Genomic DNA, 26,285 nt, shown 5'->3' with positions numbered 1-26,285 from the left:
GGATGGAGTTGGGGGGGGGTTTGGAAGGGATTTTGGGGATGAGGAGGGTCTGTTAGAAGTTAGTAGGGCTCTTTTTTTACTTTCTTAGTAGTACAGAATTAGGTAGGAGGATTTAGGATTATGGGTTTGTTTCATAGCAATGTAGAGCTATATAGACCGTGAATGACCACACATCAGTACAGTAGGAGGTGGCATGCACCTTAAACGCTTGTTTGCAGACCGCCATTATACTACAAAAAAAGAAGAATAGGATGCCATTTGGGGTACAACCAGTGTGTGTGTGTCTGGTGTTGGACAGGACCTTCTGGGTAGAGCCGATGATTTGGTTCTGCTGTTTCTCATAGAGGTAAAGCTGGCGCTCCAACTCCACCTCTCTCTGATCCCAAGACAATTGTAGCTCCTCCTGAACCTGAGGGTGGGGGAGAGACAAAGGGTGTTTCTTAAAATGCATTCTACCATGCTCCACACTCTCATGCTCCGAGTTCGTTCGCCGAGGAAGTTCGCTTGAGTATGTTCATGTGAGGACGAGAGTGTGGAGATAGAATAAAAATGTACACTTGAGAACCACTGCACACTCCCATGCTACTGCATTACCTTTGACCAATACAGGCGAAACATAAAGCAAACGCAAGCTTGTAATTGTGCATTTGAAAGTATTCAGACACCTTGACATTTTACACATTTTGTTACGTTACAGCCTTATTCTAAAATGTATTGTTTTTTCCCTCATCAATCTACACACAATACCCCATAATGACAAAGCAAATGTATAAAAAAATAAAAATAACTGAAATACCTTAATTACATAAGTATTCAGACCCTTTACCATGAGACTCGAAATTGAGCTCAGGTGCTGTTTCCATTGATCATCCTTGAGATGTTTTAATTGATTGGACATGATTTGGAAAGGCACACACCTGTCTATATAAGGTCCCACAGCTGACAGTGCATGTCAGAGCAAAAACCAAGCCATGAGGTCGAAGGAATTGTCTGAGAGCTCCAAGACAGGACTGTGTCATGTCACAGATCTGGAGAAGGGTACCAAAAATGTCTGCAGCATTGAAGGTCCCCAAGAACACATTGGCCTACATCATTCTTAAACGGAAGAAGTTTTGAACCGCCAAGACTCTTCCTAGAGCTGGCCGCCTGTCCAAACTGAGCAATAGGGGGAGAAGGGCCTTGGTCAGGGAGGTGACCAAGAACCAAATGGTAACTCTGACAGAGCTCCAGAGTTCCTCTGTGGAGATGGGAGAACCTTCCAGAAGGACAACCATCTCTGCAGCACTCCACCAATCAGGCCTTTGTCGTAGAGTGGCCAGATGGAAGCCACTCCACAGTAAAAGGCACGACAGCCTGCTTGGAGTTTGATAAAAGGCACCTAAATGTCCTGAATGTCAAGCGTCACGTCTGGAGGAAACCTGGCACCATCCCTACGGTGAAGCATGGTGGTGGCTGCTGTGGGGATGTTTTTCAGCGGCAGGGACAGGGAGACTAGTCAGAATCGAGGGAAAGATGAACAGAGCAAAGTACAGAGAGATCCTTGATGAAAACCTGCTCCAGAGCACTGAGGACCTCAGATTGGGGCGAAGGTTCACCTTCTAACAGGACAACAACCCTAAGCACACAGCCAAGCCAACGCAGGAGTGGCTTCGGGACAATGTCCTTGAGTGGCCCAGCTAGAGCCCGGACTTGAACCCGATCGAACATCTCTGGAGAGACCTGAAAATAGCTGTGCAGTGACAGAAGGATCAGTAGTAGAAACGTAAAATGCTATATAAATAGCATGAAATTGGACTACTGCGCAAATGAGGGGTATTGTGAGACTATAGTAATGGGCCATGTTGGAAGTAGCAATGGTTACTTTTGTAAAATTGTCGGTATATCAGTAATGACGACTCATGTCACATGGATTGGTTAGTGGTAACTGGGGGACCGATGGGAGGACAGAGGATGCTGTTATTCAAATATCACAAATTATGTTGTCAGGAAATGACCCATGTGTTGCAGTGTGCATATCCTCAGGTGGAACCAAGATATAACCAAGGGCACGGGCTGAATTCTGGAGATTGAGTGTAAATCAAGAGACACCAGGCAGGGGTGTTGGAACAACATTGATTTGAGAGACACACTACTTCGTACAGTACCTGCAGTGGTTAAGATCGTCATGTCTCTCCTTGGGGGGTGCATAGTTTTCACGTGAACTGAGGTCCAACTGCATAATGGGTGAGTGAAGACACCATGACACAGGAAGCGGAGCGAGAGAGAGACTAGATTCCACTGTAAGACATACAGATGGATGGATCTAGAAATTACTATAAACCTCATAGTCAGTTTGGGGTTGTCACGACTCCCGCCGAAGTCGGCCCCTCTCCTTGTTCGGGCGGCGTTCGGCGGTCAACGTCACCGGCTAACTAGTTGCCACTGATCGATGTTTCACTGTTCGTTTGGTTTTGTCTTTATTGTGTACACCTGTTTTTGATTTCCCTATTTAACCCTCTGCATTTCCTGTTTGTCTTGTCGGTGATTGTTTCCTGTTTTGTGTTGTTGGAGGTGTTTCTCCAAACAATGTTTTTTTTCTATGAGAAGATTTGTTGATATTTTGAGTAAACACGTTTGTTTACATTTATCCCTGTGTCCTGCTCCTGACTCCTCTACTTCTCTAAGAAATCCATTACAGGGTTTTGCTGCTTTATGGGTTAATGCATCATATGATAGAGAATAGAGGGGTAACGGTACTGTGAACAATGTGTTGAAGGCATTGATGTAAAAGCAGATAGAGTGCTGAGTTCCCTCAAGAGGATGGAACGTGGATTAGGGATACGCACTTGCATATCAGGTGTCGTGCCTATCAGGTGAAATGGAGAAGATGGGGAACAAAGTGAAAATGACATGACTTGGGAACACTTCTCGGAACCTGGGGCCTAAAGGGGAAGACTGGGTGAAAGCATGAGGAAGCTTTTTAGAGCTTTAGTTTCCTGCTGGGTTCCACAAAAATTATCTTGGAGGCATAGAGTCAGGTGAAGAGAGAGTGGGAATTGTCATGGTTTCAGACTTATATATATGCATAGATAATCACATTGTTAATACTGTTATGTTTTATGTTTGTTTGTTGCTTTCCAAGTCGTGTGCGATCACTCTCTTAGGAAAGTGGAGAAGGGGAAAGTGGAGAAGCCAAAGCCGCTCCATCTGACATATAATAAGACCGCAGATTCAGCTGGAATGGCATTTTGTTATGTGATGATAGATGGGAATAAAATTGTGTGATCACAGTATAGAGGCCATAAGTCTATGAATTTGTACACCTCGCGGCGACTGGTTGTTCATTGTTTGTTCATTTGTTTGTTTAATTCATGTTTTATAATCATTTGTTAGTTTTCTTTATTATTCATGTTTTATTATTATTGTTTATTCATTTAAGTAATTCCCAAGTTTATGTAAAGTGAACATTAGGACGCTATTGTTCAAGAGGAAGGACTGTTGGGATGTGCTAAACTTTGAACATTGAGATATTAAATGAATGATAGGAAATGAAAGAGACTGGGTTATGTTAGAAGTTAATGGTTCTCAGAAGAAGGCGGCTTTGGAATGTGTATTAGATGAAAGAGGGGTTGAGGTCAGGAGGTGAGGACAGATTCTCTTAAGAGAGTAATAAATGTTTGAAATCCTGTTACCCTCTTTATTAGCTTCCTGTAGAGCCATAAAATGTAAGGATTGGCGAGAAAGGGGAGTGTCTTAAGTAGGATGCATATAAACTGTGAAGTCTGAAATCTTTAACTGTCTGTTTTCAGCTGTACAGAACCTTTGGGGAATGATTAAACTTGGTTAAAGCTTCTATAGTGTCCGTGAGTTATTTACTCTGAAAAATAAGAACCTAACAATATTGTGCTAAATGCTCTACAACAAAGCTTTCTTACTGTCCAACAAGCTTTCTCAACCCTTAACCTTGTTCTGAACACCTCCAAAACAAAGGTCATGTGGTAAGAAGAATGCCCCTCCTCCCACATATGTTATTACTACCTCTGAGGGTTTAGAGCTTGAGGTAGTCACCTCATACAAGTACTTGGGAGTATGGCTAGACGGTGTACTGTCCTTCTCTCAGCACATATCAAAGCTGCAGGCTAAAGTTAAATCTAGACAGTGGTTCCTCCTTTAAAAGTTGCGTCATACTGCGGCACACCTTGCAGGCTGCCGCAGCATTCTGTGGCACGTCATTTAATTGTCAGACATTTTTTCTGTTACTGCAAGTTAGTGCTAGTTTGACCACCAGAGGGCATATTTGAGAAGCATTTGATAGTCTTCCATATTGGCATTACCAGAGACAGTGAGGGCTTGTGGGAGACTGGGGTTCAATTCCCAGATGGGGAGGAATGAGTAGGCTGTCCTTGTCAATAAGAATTTGTCCTTAACTGATTCCATATGTGTTCTTTTATAGTTGTGATGTCTTCACTATTATTCTACAATGTAGAAAATAGTACAAATAAAGAAAAATTCTGAAATGAGTAGGTGTGTTCAAACTTTTGACTGGTACTTGCTTAATTAATTTGATTAATATTATGATGTTTTTATTCCATAATGGGTGTCTGTTAGGATGGAACGGAAAATATGGCGCTGTACAACGTGACGCTCATAAATTCAGAGCGTTGTCAGATTGTCAGTTTGTAAATTCAGACTGTTTCGCTCTCACGTTGTAGGGTTGATTTGAGCGTTCGGGCCTTACAACGGCAGTCAGGCTCCCAAGCTAACGTTGGCTAGCTTGCTAGAAACTTCCAGACACAAATGAGACCATTCTGACCATTTTACTCGCCTTAGCAGAGATGGTTAGGCAGTTTTCGTGTTAACCAGAGCGTTGGTGACTAACTTTGCTGCTGGAAACAATTTAATTACGCCTTTTTGCCGACGTTTACTGACACCAGCCATATTCAACGGGTGTTAAGCGCTCATAAATTCATTATTCTGCACTCTGGTACTAAGACGAGAGTGCTCTGAAATCGGGGTGTAGATAGCCAGAGCAAATTTACGAAAGCACCCAAATGTCCATTGAGAACGCACGACTATACCATTTAGCAAAGCTAAGAATGACGGGAATAATCAAGTCAATAAACGTTGGGTAGTTAGATAGCCTATAGTTAATATACTGTCAAGTTTGATGTATAACTACTAACGTTAGGGAGATAGCTAACATAGCATATCATTACAGCAGTATGTACCGGTATGTGATTCGTAAGGACAGCGTAGCTAACAAATTGTCAGCCAACATAACGTGTAAGGTAACTTATTTGAAAAGTCATTACTTTATTACGTTGAGTGGCAAGCTACCGCGAGGACACGCTCTATCGACTCTGCAGCTTGAGCATGGTTTTGCTGCAGTTGATAACCTTGCCCGAAGTCCGAGTGTTCAAAACCTGCTCCCTGCTTGTTTCATTTGAAGTCATGCACAATTATCAGTTTATTATTTGGTTTATATTGCAAGTTAGAGACACAGTAGTGCATTGGGACCCAAACGCATAACTCTTCCTTGGTCGTTAGGGAAAACCTGGTCTGTGATAGGACAGGGTTTTTTCACGCCAAGCTCAGCTGTTAGACTATTCTTAGGTAAAGGTTGAATAGTCTATTGTTCAGCTATTAGCCCCCCTCCCCAACCTGTAACAAATGAATGTATTTTTGTCAAGAGCAAAACCTTTTTATTTTCAATCAAAAATAATTGTTCTGAAAGCAAAAAAGAGGCTTCAAAGTAAAGAAAAATGCTTGCAATCAAATATTTTGTAATAGAGCACAAAACTTTATGCATTTTATTCCCCAAAAATATTTAGAGAACAAAAAATGTATTTGAAAACAAAACTATCAACCACCCTCCATTTTGGCCATGTTTTGAGTGTCAGTTTGGCTACAACTGTACAATACTGTTCAGCTTTTCTTTCCGAAACAAAGGATGTCATAGCGGACACCTACAAAGAAGGATGATGGCATCTCAGGTAAGCAGCACTGGGCATTCTTCCATCCAACTTTTACATAGCTAGTAGTTAGCTCCTACGTTTCAGTGTCGGTTCATAACGTTGTACTATATTACATACATACATACATACATACATACATACATACATACATACATACATACATACATACATACATACATACCGTAGAATGATAAATCATGCAATTATTATTTTCAAGCTACCCGAACGCATTTAGCTACAAATGCCTGTACTCACCCTTTTCAGTTGAATTAGTCTAACTTTCTTTCATGGCAACTCATAAGCATGCCATATCCTAATTGTTTCATATTGGATCTATAATCACATTTCATGACAGTGTAATGGTTAGTTTTTTTTATAGAAGGATGAAAGAACACAATATGTCTGCCAGGGAATGTTATTCTGAAATGTCAGATGAAGAGGTAGACCAGAATGTCAGCACCGTTAAGGCAAGGATGCCCCATGCGGGCTTTAGAATGGTCAAAGGAAGTCTCAGAGCAATGGGCCATCGTGTACAATGCAAAGAGTTAGGGAGTCTTTGCAGTGTGTAGACGGTGCAGGTATCATTGCCAGAATGATCCAGCTTCGTTGCATTGCTCAGCAAAAATACTCTGTTCCTGCTCCCGTCTCTTGTCCACATTGATACAAATCATAAATTGATAAGGTACTAAGATGTATAATGTCCCCATCAAATCTAAGAAGTTATTTTAACTTTTTTATTCTTACTTATTCATAGATAAATGTTCAATGATGTATGAAATTGGAGTTGTTCTTCATCAACTGGTAATACATAAATAATGAAGCAGGTTAATAGGTTAAACATTTCACTTTTAATTCCACTGCTTTCTTTCAAGATACAACAGGTAAGTATATTCTTTTGTATACATATTGCATATTTCCCATCACCCAATGAACAACCACAATACCAGTCTGGTTTTAAGCTTTCTGTGCTGTATTGACATATCCTGAAAATGACATCTGCTGTTTTAGATTGAACTGTCATATCTCAGTTATTGTTTTCATATCTACAAAAAAATAAGCTATTTTCTTTACTTTCAGAGTGCGAGCTGATCAAGGGGTCGAAAATGTAGATATTGCTAGATATTCACTGTCTGAGAAACAGGCCGTGGAAGCTTTATTGCTGGCAAAAGTGTCCAACCAGAGGTAATTAAACTGTTCTGTGTTCTTTTCTCTCTTCTCTGCCTGTCTTGTTGTACATGGAACCTGTCTCACATGCACAGTTTGGAGGAAGAAAGCTACCTTGACCTGTCGAATTCTATCCACCTCTTCTGTGTGGGATATGTGTTCCTACCTCGTCTGCGGGCAGATCAGCAGCATTTCACAGAGAGTTGGAATAATCAACCTTTAAGTACAGAGGCAAACCTGACACCTCACCAGCTGTGGCATATCGGAATGCTCAAACACCAGTGCACATTTTTGTTTTTGCCTTAGCACTACCCAGCTGATTCAAATGATCAAGTCATCATCAAGTTTCAAGTGGTATTTATCTCCAATAATGACATTATCTTCTATTGTTGTCCTCGTGTCTGTTTTTCAGCATAAAGTACTCTGTAGGCACTTAGTGTGGACACCAGGTGAGACTACACACACACACACACACACAATAACAGTCTCTCTCCTTCACTTCATCCCTCTCCCCCTTCTCCCTAAATCCTCTAGGTTATATCAGCTCTGTTGATGAACACCTCCCTCATCTGAACTGGCTGACACAGAGGGCACAGTATGATCATAGGTGAGAGGTCACTTGGTCGGGTCAACAGGAAGTATTATTAAAGAGATGCTTTATCATTGAAATACAGATAGAGATGTAGTAGTCCCAGAGTTAATGATCCAAGGTCAGTTTTGCATTTCACCTCCTGATGATTATGATGACTGAGCGTGTTAGAATAAAAAAAAACAAGGCTTAATCATGCTCTCTATCCATCTGTCTCTCGTCTGCAGGTATGTTTTGATGTGAAAGAGGAAGCCAGTCCCGTCATCGCCACCTTACCCGCTCTTAAGATAACCTTCGGGCCAACTTGGGGCCCAAGGCTGGTTAGGAGACACCGCTAGAGACACTGTAATTGTGATGAACTGAGAGAATATTAGGGTAGCACTGTAATTCATTAATCATATGCTGTCTGCCTCTGTTCTTACTCTTTCCCTTTCTGTCTTCTACACCTCACTCCCCACCTCGTCTTATAATACACACCATATGTGCATTGAAGTACAGATTGAACTTTTACAATTATGACAATTATAATACATGTATTAATAACACCTAGATAATTAACTTATTTCAATAAAGCATTTCACATTCTCCACTGGTTGAAATTAAGTATCTCATCGAAATACTATCCTGTGTCCTCAGATTAATGCAGATGAAGGGAGTTTGATATGCATCGTTTTTTTCTTCTGTATGTATGTATATATATATATATATATATATATATATGTATATATATATATATATGAATTACAAATCAGCCTTTACTTAAATCATGTTTCTAGTCTATTGCATAGTTACAATGTGTAATCATTGATGTCCCAGGAGCAGGAGTGGTAAACACTGTTGAAGTGTATAATTGTAATACATACATGCAGACACAGCATCATTCAAAGAATGGAGTTTGATACACCTGGTATTGGATATGACTGAAAAAGAATGTCTCACAGAGATTCATCCCTGAACCGCACCTTTATTTGCCAAGGAAGAGTACATGATCAGTGAATATATTCAATGTACAGGCTACAATGTGGGGATCTCGTGCGTGGTAATAACTACAGTACATGCATACAGGACTTGCATCCTTGGCACAATAAAGTTAGTATATTCTACTCAATCCATAGGCTTCATTAATGCCATTCAGTCTTGAAGTTGATTCAACAACTATGATAGCGGAGGTTCATAGATTGGTATGAATTTTAGTTCAGAACCTAACATTTTAGGATCCATACACAGATAGGCTACATACTGTAGCTAGCTACACATCCATAGGCATACAGTTATTTTTATCCTCCACTACACAATAAGCAAGTAAATAGTTAGCTAGCTATGTTACTTCAGCTGCATTGCACGGCAAGCTTACACAATTGAACATTCAATTTGCAGTAAATGCTTTAGCTAGCTAGATTCTTTACATACACTGTTTCCCAAGACGACTGCCTGGTTTTCTCAGGAATCCCTAAAACATTAAACACGAATTACAATGTCATACTCATATCATTACATAAGCTAGCTAGCTGGCTAATGTTAGCTAATCAGCTAACTTGCTAAAAAGCGATTTTCGTAAATTAACTTTAAGACCAAAAAATATGCACAATTGTTTGTCTCTACATTAACTAACACATTCCTCTGAATTGTACATTTTTAGCTTGACTCGTTATGACGTTATAACTACTTACATTTGCTTCCCCCGTACTGTTTTGTCAGCCATCTTTGCTGAAGAAAGTCACCAGGGACGGGTGGCTCGCGTCAGATTCGTCATTTGAACCACTCGATATGATTGGTCATATAAAAACCTAGTGATCCAAATCATTATGAGTGCTTTAACTCCCCCTTGTGGTGGTCTGGAGCAATGAAGCCGTGACACTGGGTAGCTTTAAGTCCCTCAGTGTAAGATCGCAACTTTTAACCTCTTATGGCTAGGGGCAGTATTTTCACGGCCGGATAAAAAACGTACCTGATTTAATCTGATTATTACTCCTGCCCAGAAACTAGAATATGCATATAATTATTAGCTTTGGATAGAAAACACTCCAAAGTTTCTAAAACTGTTTGAATGGTGTCTGTGAGTATAACAGAACTCATTTGGCAGGCCAAAACCTGAGAAGATTCCAAACAGTAAGTGCCCTCTCTGACAAGATCTTGTTCTTCTTGTCTCTGTTTATTGAAGACTGAGGATCTTTGCTGTAACGTGACACTTCCTACGGCTCCCATTGGCTCTGAGCCCGGGAAAAAGCTGAATGATATCGAGGCAACCCCAGGCTGAAACACATTTGCGCTTTTGGCAAGTGGCCGATCAGAGGATAATGGGCTTAGGCGTGTGCACGAGTCGACCCCGTGCTTTATTTTCTTTCGTCTATTTACCTAAACGCAGATTCCCGGTCGGAATATTATCGCTTTTTTACGAGAAAAATGGCATAAAAATTGATTTTAAACAGCGGTTGACATGCTTCGAAGTACGGTAATGGAATATTTAGAATTTTTTTGTCACGAAATGCGCCGTGCTCGTAACCCTTATTTACCCTTTTGGATAGTGTCTTGAACGCACGAACAAAACGCCGCTGTTTGGATATAACTATGGATTATTTGGGACCAAACCAACATTTGTTATTGAAGTAGAAGTCCTGGGAGTGCATTCTGACGAAGAACACCAAAGGTAATCAAACTTTTCTAAAAGTAAATCGGAGTTTGGTGAAGGCTAAACTTGCTGGGTGTCTAAATAGCTAGCCCTGTGATGCCGGGCAATCTACTTAGAATATTGCAAAATGTGCTTCACCAAAAAGCTATTTTAAAATCGGACATATCGAGTGCATAGAGGAGTTCTGTATCTATAATTCTTAAAATAATTGTTATGCTTTTTGTGAACGTTTATCATGAGTAATTTAGTAAATTGTTAGTAAATTCACCGGAAGTTTGCGGGGGGTATGCTAGTTCTGAACGTCACATGCTAATGTAAAAAGCTGGTTTTTGATATAAATATGAACTTGATTGAACAAAACATGCATGTATTGTATAACATAATGTCCTAGGTGTGTCATCTGATGAAGATCATCAAAGGTTAGTGCTGCATTTAGCTGTCTTCTGGGTTTTTGTGACATTATATGCTAGCTTGAAAAATGGGTGTCTGATTATTTCTGGCTGGGTACTCTCCTGACATAATCTAATGTTTTGCTTTCGCTGTAAAGCCTTTTTAAAATCGGACAGTGTGGTTAGATAAAGGAGAGTCTTGTCTTTAAAATGGTGTAAAATAGTCATATGTTTGAAAAATTGAAGTTTTCGGATTTTAGAGGAGTTTGTATTTCGCGCCACGCCCTTCATTGGATATTGGAGCAGGTGTTCCGCTAGCGGAACGTCTAGATGTAAGAGGTTAAAGGAGGAACCACAGCAAGTTAAACTTAGTTAAGTGTCGTGTTAACGCAGAATTTTGTGTTTTTCATTAAGAAAAAAAACAGACATGCATAAGAAATATCTTCCTGCGTTTTGTAAAAGCAGATCTAAAATGCTTGTTCTGCTCGGCATCAGATACATTTTGTGCTCAGTTGCAGTTCTAAACTCAGATGAGAATTCATGAACGCGCATTCTATCAGCAGACAGCGCTCTGTCTGATGTCTAGATACTTTTCTTGGTGTAAGCCAGCCTATTTTTCTCCAGTAAAATAAAAGATTAACTTAAAGCAAAACATTAGCTGGCTACATTCTACATTCTGGCTACATTATTTCCATGATAGGCCTAAACATTAGAAATATGATGGCCATGCATCATTTTTGCAAAAAATACCTTGCTTTTTTATTGTAAGCTCATTTACTTGTGTGGCTGCCATCCAAATAGTGTTGCATTTCTATTGTCATCTGATGAAAAGGAAGCTTTTCTGCGGAATGTGTTGCACTTGTAACAAAGAAGCAGGAAGTCAGGAAATAGGTGCTGTCGGTGAGTTTAATAAGAACGAACATAGTGACTACACGAATAAGAGTAGCATCTGAACATAAACAATTATAGGTGATAACAACGGAGTCCTAGAGAAAGGGGGAGGTGCCTAATGATGAGGCGCAGGTGTGCATAATGAAGGTTGCCAGATGTGCATAATGATGAGTGGATCAGGAACCACTGGCCTGAGGTGGGAAACGTGAAATAGGTCCACGGGGCCAAGGCCGGCTGGTACCCCAGGACACACTGAAACGGAGACAGGCCAATGGAGGAGTGACAAAGTGAGTTCTGGGCATACTCCGCCCAGGGAAGGAACCGGGCCATCTCTACCCCTGCCGGTTCCGACAGTGACTCCTCAGGAACCTCCCCAGCTCCTGGTTGGTCCTCTCCACCTGCCCGTTGGACTGAGGACGGTACCCGGATGTGAGGCTGACCGTGACCCCCAGCTTCTCCATGAAGGCTCTCCATACCCGCGACGTGAATTGGGGACCACAGTCAGATATGATGTCTTCCTGGAAGGCCATAGTGTCGGAAGACCTGCTGGAACAGTGCCTCAGAGACCTGGAGAGCGGTAGGGAGACCAGAGAGGCGGATAAAAATGGCAGGATTTGGAGAATCAGACAGGGGAAGATCAGTAACAAAATCTATGGACAGATGGGACCAAGTCCGCTGAGGCACTGGGAGGGGAAGGAGTTTCCCTGCTGGAGCAGTCTCCTTTTTCTTAGACTCGTATCTCCGATATGGCTGGTCCAAACAGTCTGGGGGTATCGATCTGTCCATTCAGGATCTTTCCCTTCTCCCTCTCAGACACCCTTGCGTTGTTCAGCCCGAGGGCTCTCTGGCTGACAGTCGCATGCACCATGACCCTCCCAGAAGCTTCAGCGGTACACTTGACATGCTGACCCCACCGCTTGCGTTGCAAAATATAACAAATGTTACTTAATCATTGCACACACACTGCTGACACACGTCAACGAGCGTCTGCGTAGCCAGGGGCAAAAATAGAACTTGGTTCCATTTGTGACCCTTGACGCGCTGCAAGTCCCGCCGCTCCCATCTCCTCGTTGGTTTTGAGGAGCATATACCCACGTGCCATCTCCTCATTGTGGAGCATTTTGGAGCATATAACCACGTGGGTGATTGAAAGATGAAGTGAGGTCCAAACTCCAGTCTAGTTGGTAGTGGTAATGCACCTTAAGGTTGGTTGCCAACCGCCATATAAGAAGAAGAAGAAGAAACCTGAAGGAGGAGAGATTACTAGAAACTAACTCAGTTACCCTTTTATCTGTGGATTAATTGTCAGAGTAGAGGACCTTGTGTATTTCAGGTAAAATATCAACCCAATGTTTATATCCCAGGACAAATTAGCAAGCAACAGCAAGCTAAATTGCCATAAATGCTTAATGCTTTTCAATCTGTTCCCAAATTAATATAGTTGGTTCAGAGTTTGATATTTTAACCTGCGTGTCCTGATCCCATCTGGTGTGGGTGGACAAAATTATCATGCGCGCGAGCGGTCTGATCAGCATGTGAGGGTCCGGGTGGTATGGTCGGCAAGGTGACTTAGCTCCATTAGCTGCTCCTGGTCGACGGTGCCCCGCCTGAGCTGCAGATCAGTAGATCCTCTCATATACGGACGCAGTGAAACGATCATTGGGATGAATGAGCTTGGGGGCAGAGTAACAGGAGCTCAAGTCTTCGTGTCAAGGTGCTCAGCCAGGGAAGGCTCCACGGGAAGCGGGCTGAGTCATCCCGACGACTCCATACCATGAATATCCACGTGGGGGTAGCCAGTCACAGGGGAAGGTGACTTGAGTGGCTCAACCCAGGAAGACGCCAACGACTCAAGACAGTCTGGGAAGTAGAATTGTGGATTTACTCTGAGAAGAGATTCCATCCATCCTAGTCTTCTTGGAAGGTGGGGGAGGTGTGAGATGCTCAACATCAAGTTTGGTGGCAGCGCGTCTGATTGCCTCGAAAAAGGGGAGGTCAGTAATTGACTCCTGCCCTACCTCTTCAGTCTGGCTGGGTAGCACAAACTGAGCAGAAGGGAGAAATTCTTCTTCAGGGTGTAATCCATCTCCTGGTCAGAGAGTGCGCTGCCTGATGCGGCAAGAGACATGCTGTCATCCTCACTTCCGTATTTATTGGAATGAAGGTCCGCCCCCCAGGAAAGATGGGGGTTCTCTGAATCAGCCTGAAGCGCAGGCGAGGGGATGCCTGAGTAGCTTCTCCCTTCTCTGGATACTGCCAAGGGACACCAGAGCCCAGCTGAGCGCAATGCACACAACTAGCGGGGTCGACGAGAGCCTCCAGTGTTCAACGCTGAGGAAAGTAGTACAGAGCAGATTGAAATCCGTCCTGGACATGTATTGTCCGCAATTGCACAGGGCAAGCTTTGCTAGGCTTGCACTGCTTTTTCTCCCCCTTCCCTGATGACTTGGCCGGTAAGCCTGTCGACATCTCAGATGAAAGCAAATGGAATTACCGGGGGGCTAGCTAGCTAGCTACTCCATGCGCTGCTACTATGACGTGAAGTCGGGAGAGACACGGGGTAACGTGAGCTTGAGCCAGATAAGCAGAAACAGAAAGCTGTATTTACCAGGGTGGTGTGAACTAAATGCAGTCTTTATACTTTCGGTGTAGTGAAAGTAGAGCGTCAAGTGAAACCATCTACGCTTGACCCTACTTTTATAGTTCCTGGATAGGTGTATGCAATATGGCGACATTTCAGCCAATCAGAGGGCATGTGTACCTTGTATCATTCTCTGTATGACGTAGGCCTGCATGGTGCTGAAGTCATCCTTCAGCTTGTTGTTCTTGCGGAGGTGCTGCTCCTGCTCCAGCAGGGTGGTGTAATGACGTGTCAGGGACTTTTCGTTCACATGCAGCACCGTCATCCTCCGGGCTGCCTCCGCCACAGCTCCTCTGGATCCTTCTGCAGTGCCTCCAGCCAGTGCTACTGGACACAGAGGGGATTAGAAATATATAATGCCTAAAGTTTTGAAATACAGTGTTTGAGCCACTTGTGTGAATGCATAATGTTTGGCTCTGTCACTCACATTGAACTCTTTGATTTTCACTACGTCCACCTCCTTCTGCTCCTCTACTTTGTTCTTCATCTCTGTGAAAGTCTGTCTCTCCTTCTGCCAGGCCTCCTTCTCACTACAATCATCATAATACACAGAGATAAAGTGTTGTGTTCTTTTCAGTTTTATGGGTATCAGTTTTGGTGTACGTAGTAGGTGTGTCATGAGGACCACGTTCAAATAACACATTGACTTTTCTGGTGCCCTAAAAATAGGGGGCTGGCCCAACGCTATTATTCTGAACGATAATGGGGGATGTCCATGTTGATCTTCTTAAGCTTATGGTTGTGTTCTGATTAGTTAGGTGCCCAGCACCACTGTAATACATTTACAGTGCTTCTACATCTGCATTGCTTGCTGTTTAGGGTTTTAGGCTGGGTTTCTGTATAGCACTTTGTGACATATGCTGATGTAAAAAGTGCTTTAAATACATTTGATTGATTGATTGATAGTAAGTTTGGTCCTCTATCTGCAGACCATCTCAACCAACTGCTCTACTGTACCTTTAGTGCTCCAGCAGGAGGATTCAGGAGGGAGGAGAAGGTAGCAAAGAGCTTCCTAGGGTTAGAGGCAAATGCTTGGAATTTAGAGTGGTAGAAAGTGGCTTTAGCAGCAGAGACAGAAGAGGAGAATGTAGAGAGGAGGGAGTGAAAGGATGCCAGGTCCGCAGGGAGGCGAGTTTTCCTCCATTTCCGCTCGGCTGCCCGGAGCCCTGTTCTGTGAGCTCGCAGTGAGTCGTCGAGCCACGGAGCAGGAGGGGAGGACCGAGCCGGCCTGGAGGATAGGGGACAGAGAAAATCAAAGGATGCAGAAAGGGAGGAGAGGAGGGTTGAGGAGGCAGAATCAGGAGATAGGTTGGAGAAGGTTGGAGAAGGTTTGAGCAGAGGGAAGAGATGATAGGATGGAAGAGGAGAGAGTAGCGGGAGAGAGAGAGCGAAGGTTGGGACGGCGCAATACCATCCGAGTAGGGGCAGAGTGAGAAGTGTTGGATGAGAGCGAGAGGGAAAAGGATACAAGGTAGTGGTCGGAGATTTGGAGGGGAGTTGCAATGAGATTAGTGGAAGAACAGCATCTAGTAAAGATGAGGTCAAGCGTATTGCCTGCCTTGTGTGTAGGGGGGGAAGGTGAGAGGGTGAGGTCAAAAGAGGAGAGGAGTGGAAAGAAGGAGGCAGAGAGGAATGAGTCAAAGGTAGACGTGGGGAGGTTAAAGTCACCCAGAACTGTGAGAGGTGAGCCATCCTCAGGAAAGGAACTTATCAAGGCGTCAAGCTCATTGATGAACTCTCCAAGGGAACCTGGAGGGCGATAAATGATAAGGATGTTAAGCTTGAAAGGGCTGGTAACTGTGACAGCATGGAATTCAAATGAGGAGACAGACAGATGGGTCAGGGGAGAAAGAGAGAATGTCCACTTGGGAGAGATGAGGATTCCAGTGCCACCACTCCGCTGGCTCGGTGCTCTAGGGGTATGCGAGAATACGTGGGCAGACGAGGAGAGAGCAGTAGGAGTAGCAGTGTTATCTGTGGTAAATGAGATGCGTTCTGTCTCATAGAGATGAACGTACTTTGGTGCGAAAAGTGCAAATCAATCCCAGAACAACAGCAAAGGACCTTGTGAAGATGCTGGAGGAAACGGGTACAAAAGTATCTATATCCACAGTAAAACGAGTCCTATATCGACATAACCTGAAAGGCCGCTCAGCAAGGAAGAAGTCACTGCTCCAAAACCGCACATGGGTTGCACATGGGGACAAAGATTGTACTTTTGGAGAAATGTCCTCTGTTCTGATTAAACTAAAATAGAACTGTTTGGCCATAATGACCATCGTTATGTTTGGAGGAAAAAGGGGGACGCTCGCAAGCCGAAGAACACCATCCCAACCGTGAAGCACGGGGGTGGCAGCATCATGTTGTGGGGGTGCTTTGCTGCAACAGGGACTGGTGCACTTCACAAAATAGATGGCGTCATGAGGAAGGAAAATATGTGTATATATTATGTGTATATATTGAAGCAACATCTCAAGACATCAGTCAGGAAGTTAAAGCTTGGTCGCAAATGGGTCTTCCAAATGGACAATGACCCCAAAGTTGTGGCGCAATGGCTAAAGGACAACAAAGTCAAGGTATTGGAGTGGCCATCACAAAGCACTGACCTCAATCCCATAGAAAATTTATGGGCAGAACTGAAAAAGCGTGTGCGAGCAAAGAGGCCTACAAATTCACCCAACTTATTGTGGGAAGCTTGTGGAAGGCTACACAAAACGTTTGACTAAAGTTAAACAATTTAAAGGCAATGCTACCAAATACTAATTGACTGTATATAAACGTCTGACCCACTGGGAATGTGATGAAAGAAATAAAAGCTGAAATAAATCATTCTCTCTACTATTATTCTGACATTTTTACTATTATTTTGAATTTTTACTCTTGAATTTTTACTTAAATGTCAGGAATTGTGAAATACTGAGTTTAAACGTATTTGGCTAAGGTGTATGTAAACTTCCGACTTCAACTGTAAGTATTCTGACCCTTTGCTATGCGACTCAAAATTGAGCTATGGGGCATCCTGTTTCCATTGATCATCCTTGAAATGTTTCTACAACTTCATTGGAGTCCACCTGTGGTATTTTCCATTGATTGGACATGATTTGGAAAGGCACACACCTGTCTATATAAGGTCCCACAGTTGACAGTGCACGTCAGAGCAAAAACCAAGCCATGAGGTCAAAGGAAATGTCCGTAGAGCTCCCTGACAGGATTGTGTTGAGGCACAGATCTGGGGAAGGGTACCATAAAATGTCTGCAGCATTGAAGGTCCCCAAGAACACAGTGGCCTCCATCATTCTTGAATGGAAGAAGTTTGGAACCACCAAGACGGAGCAGTCGGGGGGGAAAAGGATCAGATCAGAGAGGAACTAAGAACCCGATGGTCACTCTGACAGTGCTCTAGAGTTCCTCTGTGGAGATGGGAGAACCTTCCAGAAGGACAACCATCTCTGCAGCACAACCAATCAGGCATTTATGGTAGAGTGGCCAGACGGAAGCCACTCCTCAGTAAAAAGGCACATGACAGCTCACTTGAAGTTTGCCAAAAGGCACCTAAAGGACTCTCAGACCATGAGAAACAAGATTCGCTGGTCTGATAAAACCAAAATTGAACTCTTTGGCCTGAATGCCAAGTGTCATGTCTGGAGGAAACCTAACACCATCCCTAAGGTGAAGCATGGTGGTGGCAGCATCATGCTGTGGGGATGTTTTTCAGCAGCAGGGACTGGAAGACCAGTCAGGATCCTGGGAAAGTTTAATGGAGCAAAGTACAGAGAGATTAATGAAAACTTGCTTCAGAGTGCTCAGGACCTCAGACTGGGGGCGAATGTTCATCTTCGAACTGGACAGCAACCCTAAGCACACAGCCAAGACAACGCAGGATAGCTTTGGGACAAGTCTCTGAATGTCCTTGAGTGGCCCACTCACTTGAACCCGATCGAACATCTCTGGAGACCTGAAAATAGCTGTGCAGCGACATTCCCCATCCAACCTGACAGAGCTCGAGAGGAGCTGCAGAGAAGAATGGGAGAAACTCCCCAAATACAGGTGTGCCAAGCTTGAGCATCAAACCCAAGAAGACTCAAGACTGTAATCGCTGTCAAAGCTGCTTCAACAAAGTACTGAGTAAAGTTTTTACTTTTGTAAATGTGATATTTCAGTTTACATTTTTTATAAATTAGCACACATTTCAACAACAAAAAAAACTTTAAGATGTCATTAGGGGTATTCTGTGTAGATTGATAGGGGAAAAAATAACATTTTAATCAATTTTAGAATAAGGCTGTAACGTAACCAAATGTGGAAAACGTCAAGGGGTCTGAATACTTTCCTAATGCACTGTAGCCTGCGGCCCCAATTTTTTTAAATATATATATATATATATATATATATATATATATATATATATATATATATTTATTGCTAGCAACAACAGATTAAACAGATTTGGCCAAGTGGTAGAGGAACAAGTGTAGAGGGTTCTTTACAATACAATGTAATAGTATTCATCTCCAATATAGGCTACAACAGTGCCTGCGAAGCTCACAGGGATCCACAGTACTCCATCAATGATCCAATTTTCAACTCAATACTTCTTGTATTCCCTAAAAATTTAGTTTCGAATGTAATTTAAAACTGCAAAATGTTCTCTCTGCCCAATGGGAAATGTGTATAATTGCAGGAAATTTGCTTTAAAACCGCAAACTGTTCTCTCTTTATTTAACGCACTCTAAAGTCAGAGTTGTGTTCGGATTTTGAAGGCGTCCCTGATGAATTTGCTGTCACAAAAGGGGTCCCCGGCCCCAAAAGGTTTGGGAACCCGTGTTTTAAGGGTTAGGGACCAGAATTCTGATGTCTCCTTCTGTCATCCTCCTCCTCATCTGCAGAACTTAAGGTTGGTGTTGGTATCGGTTTGATGGATCTGGCGGGCTTGGCATCTTCCTCTAGCAATAAGCTGATCATTGGGATCCCTATGATGGAGAAAAGTGGTGTTATCAGCACAAAAACACAGATAGACTTAGTTAAATGGGGGATAAAAAAACAAATAACTACTAACAACTAGTACTTGCTATCAATACTTGCAAGGCATGCTTGCTAACCAACTCATATCTCCCTCCTATAGTTTTGTAGCAGGGAGCGGGTAGAGGGTATTTACCAGAGTTGTGGACTCGAGTCACATGACTTGGACTCGAGTCTGACTCCAGTCACACATTTGATGAGTCGGGACTCGACTCTATATATATATCAAATAATATAACGTGAGACTTTACTTGGAGCCTGCAGCAGATTGGCTAGTATAAACACATTCTCAGCACTCTGACTGGACCAGCAATCAAAACAGGTCGGGTGGTCAACTGGCGAACAGATTGCTGATTTGCTGTATAGCTTCAGATAGGATAGCGCAAGCGTCAAATTATAGGAAGAGGATTGGCATAATAAATAAATATGTAGCTCCAAAATTGTTTGGTGATTATTAATATTAACAGTTTACTTTGCAAGCTCATCACCAATGGGGCAACACTTACTAGCATAGGCCTACTGGTATTTGAATATATAACAACTGCTTCAAATTTATAATTTACTCATGAAGCTTGCATTTTGAATTTGTTTAAAATGAATTATTACTGTGGCGAAGACGCACCAAACGCGGGGCTCTACAGTTGCGCTCTCCAAACACCCGCCAGTGGAGAGTGTTTTTTTTTTATCTTGCTGAAATGTTTGCGCTTGTGTTCACACGTTTAAATGCATAGGTCCTATGTGGTAAATCTATATTCCATCTAATACTACAATAATTGCTTCCGTTTCATCAATCCATCCCCGTACCGTTTATTGCAACATGTAAACATTTCTGTTTCATAGGCCTACGATACATGTTCATTTAGCCAACCATTTCTTACCCTCTGAGTGGGCGCGATGTTTATTGTGCACATGAATGTTAACAAGACTGAGGTGTAAGTTCTGTTTATTTAATTAAATGTATGGCTTCGTTGTTCATATGTCCCGGGTTATGTGTCCTATGTTTTTTTCATTCTGTTTCCATGTATGCATGGTGCTGAAATATCATTAAGATTTATTAAGTCTGATTAAGACGAATGTACCAATGTAACAAAGGATGTGGAAATTGCCTTTTACATTGTAGAACCAGTTTATTGATTGTATTTGCCAATTGGGTAATTGTATGGTTCTGGGGGCCAAGTGCTTATATTATGTAGGTCTACCTGTTTGAGCTGTTAAACAGATTCAATTTGGTTTCTCAAGGGGCCGCTTTACAGCCTTGCCCTCTCACCTGTGTCCGGTCAGATAGGACAGGTTAGGCCTGATAGAGGCTATTCCTTTTGGGCTATTGCCCATATATCTTTGGTAAATCTACTTGTGTATTTTGTATGATATGCCACTTTCACCATTGGATCAACTAAACCTGTAGATAAATCTACACTCTTGAGCACATCAACCTGCCTTCTGCTGATTTCATGCCCTTACGACTGCTACAAGGTCCCTATTTTACAATTACATAGGCTAATCAAAATGTGTTGTAGACAAATTAATGAAAAGGGCTGTCTGGTAGACTCGATAAATAGACAAAGATTTAGCACTTTGACATTTGCTGATGTAAAAAGGGCTTTATAAATACATTTGATTGATTGATTGATTTGTAGTTGAACAAGTCATTGCATGTATAGATTTTTTTTTTACTTGACTTGAGACTTGACTTAAACTTGTAACTCGATTCTACTTGCTCTTAGAATGCACAACTTGGACTTTACTCGAGTCTTGACAAGTTCTACTTGGGACTTGACTTGAAACTCGGACCTTGTGACTTGAGTCTTGCTTGTGACTCGAATGATAGTGACTTGGTCCCACCTCTGGTATTTACCTTTGTCCTTTACCATTCCTCTGATTTGTTTCTTCAGTTCAAGTATCTCCTCTTCCAGTCGTTCGATCTGTGGGGTCAAATGGGGTCATGAAGGAAACAGGGCCACTGGCAGAGCTAAAGGTTTTGTTCCAAATGTCACCCTTTTCCCTATACAGTGCACTACTTTTGACCAGTACCCATAGTATAGTGCACTACTTTTGACCAGTGTCCATAGGGCTCGGGTCAAAGGTAGTGCACTATGTAGGGAATAGGGTGCCAATTGGGACACAGTCAAATTGACATCATGAGGATCCCTCTCATCCCAATTTACCTCTTTGGTGAGAATCTGGTTCTCTGCTTTGAACTGCCGCTGTTTCAGGGATTTGGTTCTTCTGAATTCCGTCAGATCTACTTCCTCTTGGGGCTCCAGACCTTATGAAAGAGGATGATGGATGAAAAACAGAAACTGAACTGTCTAGCTACTAAGGTCATTCACTAACTTTATGAAATATCTGCTCTCTCTCTGTTTTAGATTTTTTGTTGTCGTTTCTTATTTTACATAACAAAATTCTGTCTGTAAAGTGTGTTGAGATAATGTGAAATTACCTTTAAATGTGACTTAATGTTTGTTAATTTAATTCGTTTTGTGACTGACCGAGACTTTCCTTAAGATCTTCGTTGATTCTCATTTCCAGCTGGTTGATATCTGTGGTTATGGCCTCCGTCTCGCGGTCTCTCACACTCATCTGATTCTTACATTCTTTGATCTCAGCGATGGCCACCTGCAGACCATCAGTGCCCTGCAGGACAGTAAAGAGAGCCTAGAAAGATCAGCCATGGCTTTCGAACTTTGTTTAATCTAGGATACAAGCTTTGACAGACCAGACATCTCGAAAACAAAGTCTGTTGCATGAGTCATGAGAATATCCACAGGGGTCGGGAGAATTGGTTTTTGATTAGTTTATAGGAACTTGGGTTTGTTGGAGAACCCTTAAGCGACTGGGCGTGTGTGAAACTGGGCAGGCTGGGCAGATTTACAGACTCGTAGATTCTCATGTGGTTTAGGGTATCCCTGGCGTCTGTCTCGGCTAGCTCGGCCACACGTTCTGCCTCCCGTGCTCTTGTCTCTGTGGCCTGCAGCTATTGCTAACAATGCTACATCAGAGTCTATGGCTATACTTATACTAAAGAGCTAATGTGCTAAATGGCTGTGCTTTTACAACAAGAGAATTTGACAAGCACCTCTGTCTTTCTTCAGTGGATTCTTGAGTTCCTCTATGAGCAGGGCATTTCTCTCCATCTCCCCTGTATACTACTCCACTTGCTCTGTCAGCATCTTGATTTGATTGTCCCGCTCTTGCACAGCCTTGAAGGCATTCAAAAACATTTTATTTGTTTGGATCGAGTAGGACGAACAGGCAGAGCAGAGCCAACGTTAATACAAGGACAACCACAGAAGATCACAGCAGGTTCTGATTTGTGAACAATATTGTGTAATAAAATACATGAGATATTGTGAAAGGAGATTAAAAGAAAGCAGGGAGAGGTATGCAAAATTGGCAAGAAATATGGAGGACTGAGTAACTTACAACACATAGCTCATATATGACCTGGCCACAAGTCGGTGATGGAAGAGAAGTTCAAGTAAGGACAGGAGAAAAGAACAGATTGAACAGTAACAAAGGAAGAAGAGAATCTGCAGTGGAAATCACAGATGGAGGTGGTGTAAATACAGTAATTCAACACACATTTCAAAGATTATCTTCCTTTAAACAAAAACCACATTGTTTGAAAAAAGTGTGAAATAGTTGAAGTTGGAAGTTTACATACACCTTAGCCAAATACATTTAAACACAGTTTTTCACAATTCCTGACATTTAATCAGAGTAAAAATTCCCTGTCTTTGGTCAGTTAGGATCACCACTTTATTTTAAGAATGTGAAATGTCAGAATAATAGTAGAGAGAATGATTTATTTCAGATTTTATTTCTTTCATCACATTCCCAGTAGGTTAGAAGTTTACATACAGTCAATTCGTATTTGGTAGCATTGCCTTTAAATTGTTTAACTTGGGTCAAACGTTTCCGGTAGGCTTCCACAAGCTTCCCACAATAAGTTGGGTGAATTTTGGCCCATTCCTCCTGACAGAGCAGGTGTAACTGAGTCAGGTTTGTAGGCCTCCTTGCTCGCACATGCTTTTTCAGTTCTGCCCACAGATTTTCTATAGGATTGAGGTCAGGGCTTTGTGATGGCCACTCCAATACCTTGACTTTGTTGTCCTTAAGCCATTTTGCCACAACTTTGGAAGTATGCTTGGGGTCATTGTCCATTTGGAAGACCCATTTGCGACCAAGCTTTAACTTCCTGACTGATGTCTTGAGATATTGCTTCAATATATCCACATAAATTTCCTTCGTCATGATGCCATCTATTTTGTGAAGTGCACCAGTCCCTTGGGCAGTAAAGCAACCCCACAACATGATGCTGCCACCCCCGTGCTTCACGGTTGGGATGTTCTTCGGCTTGCAAGCGTCCCCTTTTTCCTTCAAACATAACGATGGTCATTATGGCCAAACAGTTCTATTTCAGTTTCATCAGACCAGAGGACAATTCTCCAAAAAGTACGATCTGTGTCCCCATGTGCAGTTGCAAACCGTAGTCTGGCTTTTTATGGCGGTTTTGGAGCGGTGGCTTCTTCCTTGCTGAGCGGCCTTTCAGGTTATGTCGATATTGGACTCGTTTTACTGTGGATATATATACTTTTGTTGATTTTCTTCTCATTACTCGTCTCTTTCTTTAACTGTTAGATGTTCTCTCTGCGGTCCAGTTGAGCCTCCAGTGTGCGCATCTCATCCCGCATGAAGCACGTGTCCTGCCCCCTGCCACTGCCCGACTTCTTAGCCATCTGGATAGGAAACCACGCGGACAACCAACTCTAAGACTCCATCTATTTAGAACATTTATAAATCTACCCACTTGAACTACCAGGATCCTAACACAATATTATGTCTCCATTTGCTTATGTGAAAGTGCTTAAGAAATCACAGACCGGGGCAAATTTGTTGTTCAGAAAACACAGAAAGATAAAACCACAACATACAGCAGCGTAGCAGAGAAGAATTAGTTAGCGCACTCTAATCTCGTTAAGTGCTTTGAGTGACTTTACAATTGGCTGAGAGGTATACTAAGCCAGTTGAAGGAAACTGAGCAGCATGAGGTAAAATAACCTGTGGTCCAATTCAAACAAAACTGCTACCCAGAACCGGCAGTTTCAATTGAATATGGACTCTAATGCTTCACCATTTCATTTAATGACCACATTCACACCAAGCCTTACCTCAAACTCTTGTTCCCACTTTAACTCCTTGGCCTTCCACCTATTTTCTGTAAGATACAAAAGAGATAGTGTTAAAGTATCTACTGTGGGCAATTAATTTCTAACAATACACTTAACAACGCTTAATTAACAACAATGCTTCTGTGCCAACACTATCAATGAGTTCAAATGCCATGGTAACCTCCACTTTCTTCCACAGAAAAATATAAAGATTTTGGGTCCGTATCAGTACCACCAGTAATAAATAACATGAAACCGACTATAATAGACTGAACAATTAATAAAATCGCCACCGGACTATTTACATTGACACCCCCCCTTTTGTACACTGTTGCTACTCGCTGTTTATTATCTATGCTGTTACTTGATTTGAACACATGCATGTTGTAAATCCACACACAAGCAGGTCATGTACACTATGTGATGCAAATATAATCAAACTCTACTACATTACTTAAACCACACTGTGTAGAGCTTATCCTTCAAAGCAACTATGTATTGTATTCTACTGATAATAACACTGGATCTAATAATATAAGGAATGCATTTCAGCACAGCGATGTGAATAGATCAAAGAGTTGTAGTGAGATTGAATAATGCAGCTCTGGATATGAATGGGTAATAATAGCATGGGACACCTTTAGAAGGCCCTGAGTGACTCGCAAGAGCTGAACTATTTTCTCTGGGCTTCCATCTTTCAGCTCCCACTCCCATTGTTTGACCTGCAGAGAAATAGGGCACCACAGCTGTTCAGTGAAACACACAGTGAATTTGACATCAGGCAGAAACACATCAACAGTAATGCTTGGTGCAAAATGAAGTGAAACCCTGTGACCAGCAGTGTCTAGAGATCAAGTAACTAGTACTGCTTGGTCTTTTATATATGTTCCTGTCTCATTGGTAGTAGCAGAGAACAACATTGCTTACACGTTTGTTTAGTCTACAAGCCAGGTGCTTGATCATGGCCAGGGGAAATGGTAGGGGGATGAAAATGCGGTGCGCAGAAGAGGATTAGTCTGTTTAGGCATTTTGCAGACACAGGCAGTATGTGCTTTGGCGGAAGGCAGGGTAGTCCTTTGTTTGTTTACAGACAAATCAGTAGCAGAACCACTCATTTCAATGGTCATACATCCATATCAACACGAAAAACTAGATTGGTCTATTTGAATGATACAGTATTAGATTAGAAGAGGATTTGGGGTGCAGGTATGTGCATTTTGGAACAGTACTGTAATGTTACCTGTAGAAACATTTGGTTAATTATATCTGCATCTCCACTCTCCTGCATTTGTTCTAGGTCAGAATCAATTAGCCTACTCCAGTCAAGATGAGGAGGCATCTTAACAATTGTATAGTTACAGCTAGCTAACAGGAACTGGGGAACAAATAGATGGACAGGACAGACACACATTATAAGCTTGGGTAATGCTGTAAAGGGACAACACAGAGCTGTAGCTATTATCCTTGCAAGATGCATTTTAGTTGTAACTAGCTAGTTAACTAGGTTAGCTGACTACTGCCCCTAACAACATGTTTAGCTTGTTAGCTGCTGCTAGCTACTTGCTTCCAGACTTGCTAAACATTGCATTCTACATGTATAGAAATTACGTATGCATACACCTGGGTTATTTTCATTTAAATCAATATTCGTGTGTATCTTTCCTTTTTTCATATACCTGCCACAACGTATTTGGCGAGCTTACTTGGTATTTTAGCTAAGCATACCACAGCTGGAACAATGAGAACATATTTGACCAAACAGCTGCTCCAGTTGCTAAGTTACCACTGACAACAATCGTAAATTGATTTGCGCAACATGCTACTATGGCTGATAAAGT

The 26,285-nt window shown here is 42.2% G+C and overlaps 1 protein-coding gene across 2 annotated transcripts; it reads right to left on the bottom strand.

Annotated features, from left to right (window-relative positions):
- Positions 1 to 310: 310 nt before the first annotated feature.
- LOC115152335 (centrosomal protein of 290 kDa-like) lies at positions 311 to 14,881 on the bottom strand. 2 transcript variants are annotated; one of them, XR_003867467.1, is made up of 3 exons: positions 14,685 to 14,881; positions 14,378 to 14,581; positions 311 to 409 (listed from the first exon to the last, which is right to left on the bottom strand). XR_003867467.1 is itself a non-coding variant. In XM_029697103.1 (2 exons), the coding sequence occupies exons 1-2, from the start codon at positions 14,874 to 14,876 to the stop codon at positions 14,519 to 14,521; spliced, it is 255 nt and encodes an 84-aa protein (XP_029552963.1). In that variant the 5' UTR covers positions 14,877 to 14,881; the 3' UTR covers positions 14,295 to 14,518. The 2 variants fall into 2 exon arrangements, 1 of the variants encoding a protein (XP_029552963.1); XM_029697103.1 differs by lacking the exon at positions 311 to 409 and having other exon boundaries at positions 14,295 to 14,581.
- Positions 14,882 to 26,285: the final 11,404 nt, after the last annotated feature.

This window comes from Salmo trutta, chromosome 17 (assembly GCF_901001165.1).
Source record: "Salmo trutta chromosome 17, fSalTru1.1, whole genome shotgun sequence".
NCBI classification, from domain to species: domain Eukaryota; kingdom Metazoa; phylum Chordata; class Actinopteri; order Salmoniformes; family Salmonidae; genus Salmo; species Salmo trutta.
The sequence above is the reverse complement of the archived record's forward strand: the minus strand, read 5'-3'. Positions and strand labels throughout refer to the sequence as shown.

Excerpts from the sequence above, each read along its gene's own strand:
- LOC115152335 (XM_029697103.1), bottom strand. The coding sequence starts at position 14,876 with ATGACACACCTACTACGTACACCAAAACTGATACCCATAAAACTGAAA. Across the intron at positions 14,582-14,684 it reads TGAAAATCAAAGAGTTCAAT|CACTGGCTGGAGGCACTGCA; the intron begins GTGAGTGACAGA and ends TGTGTCCAGTAG.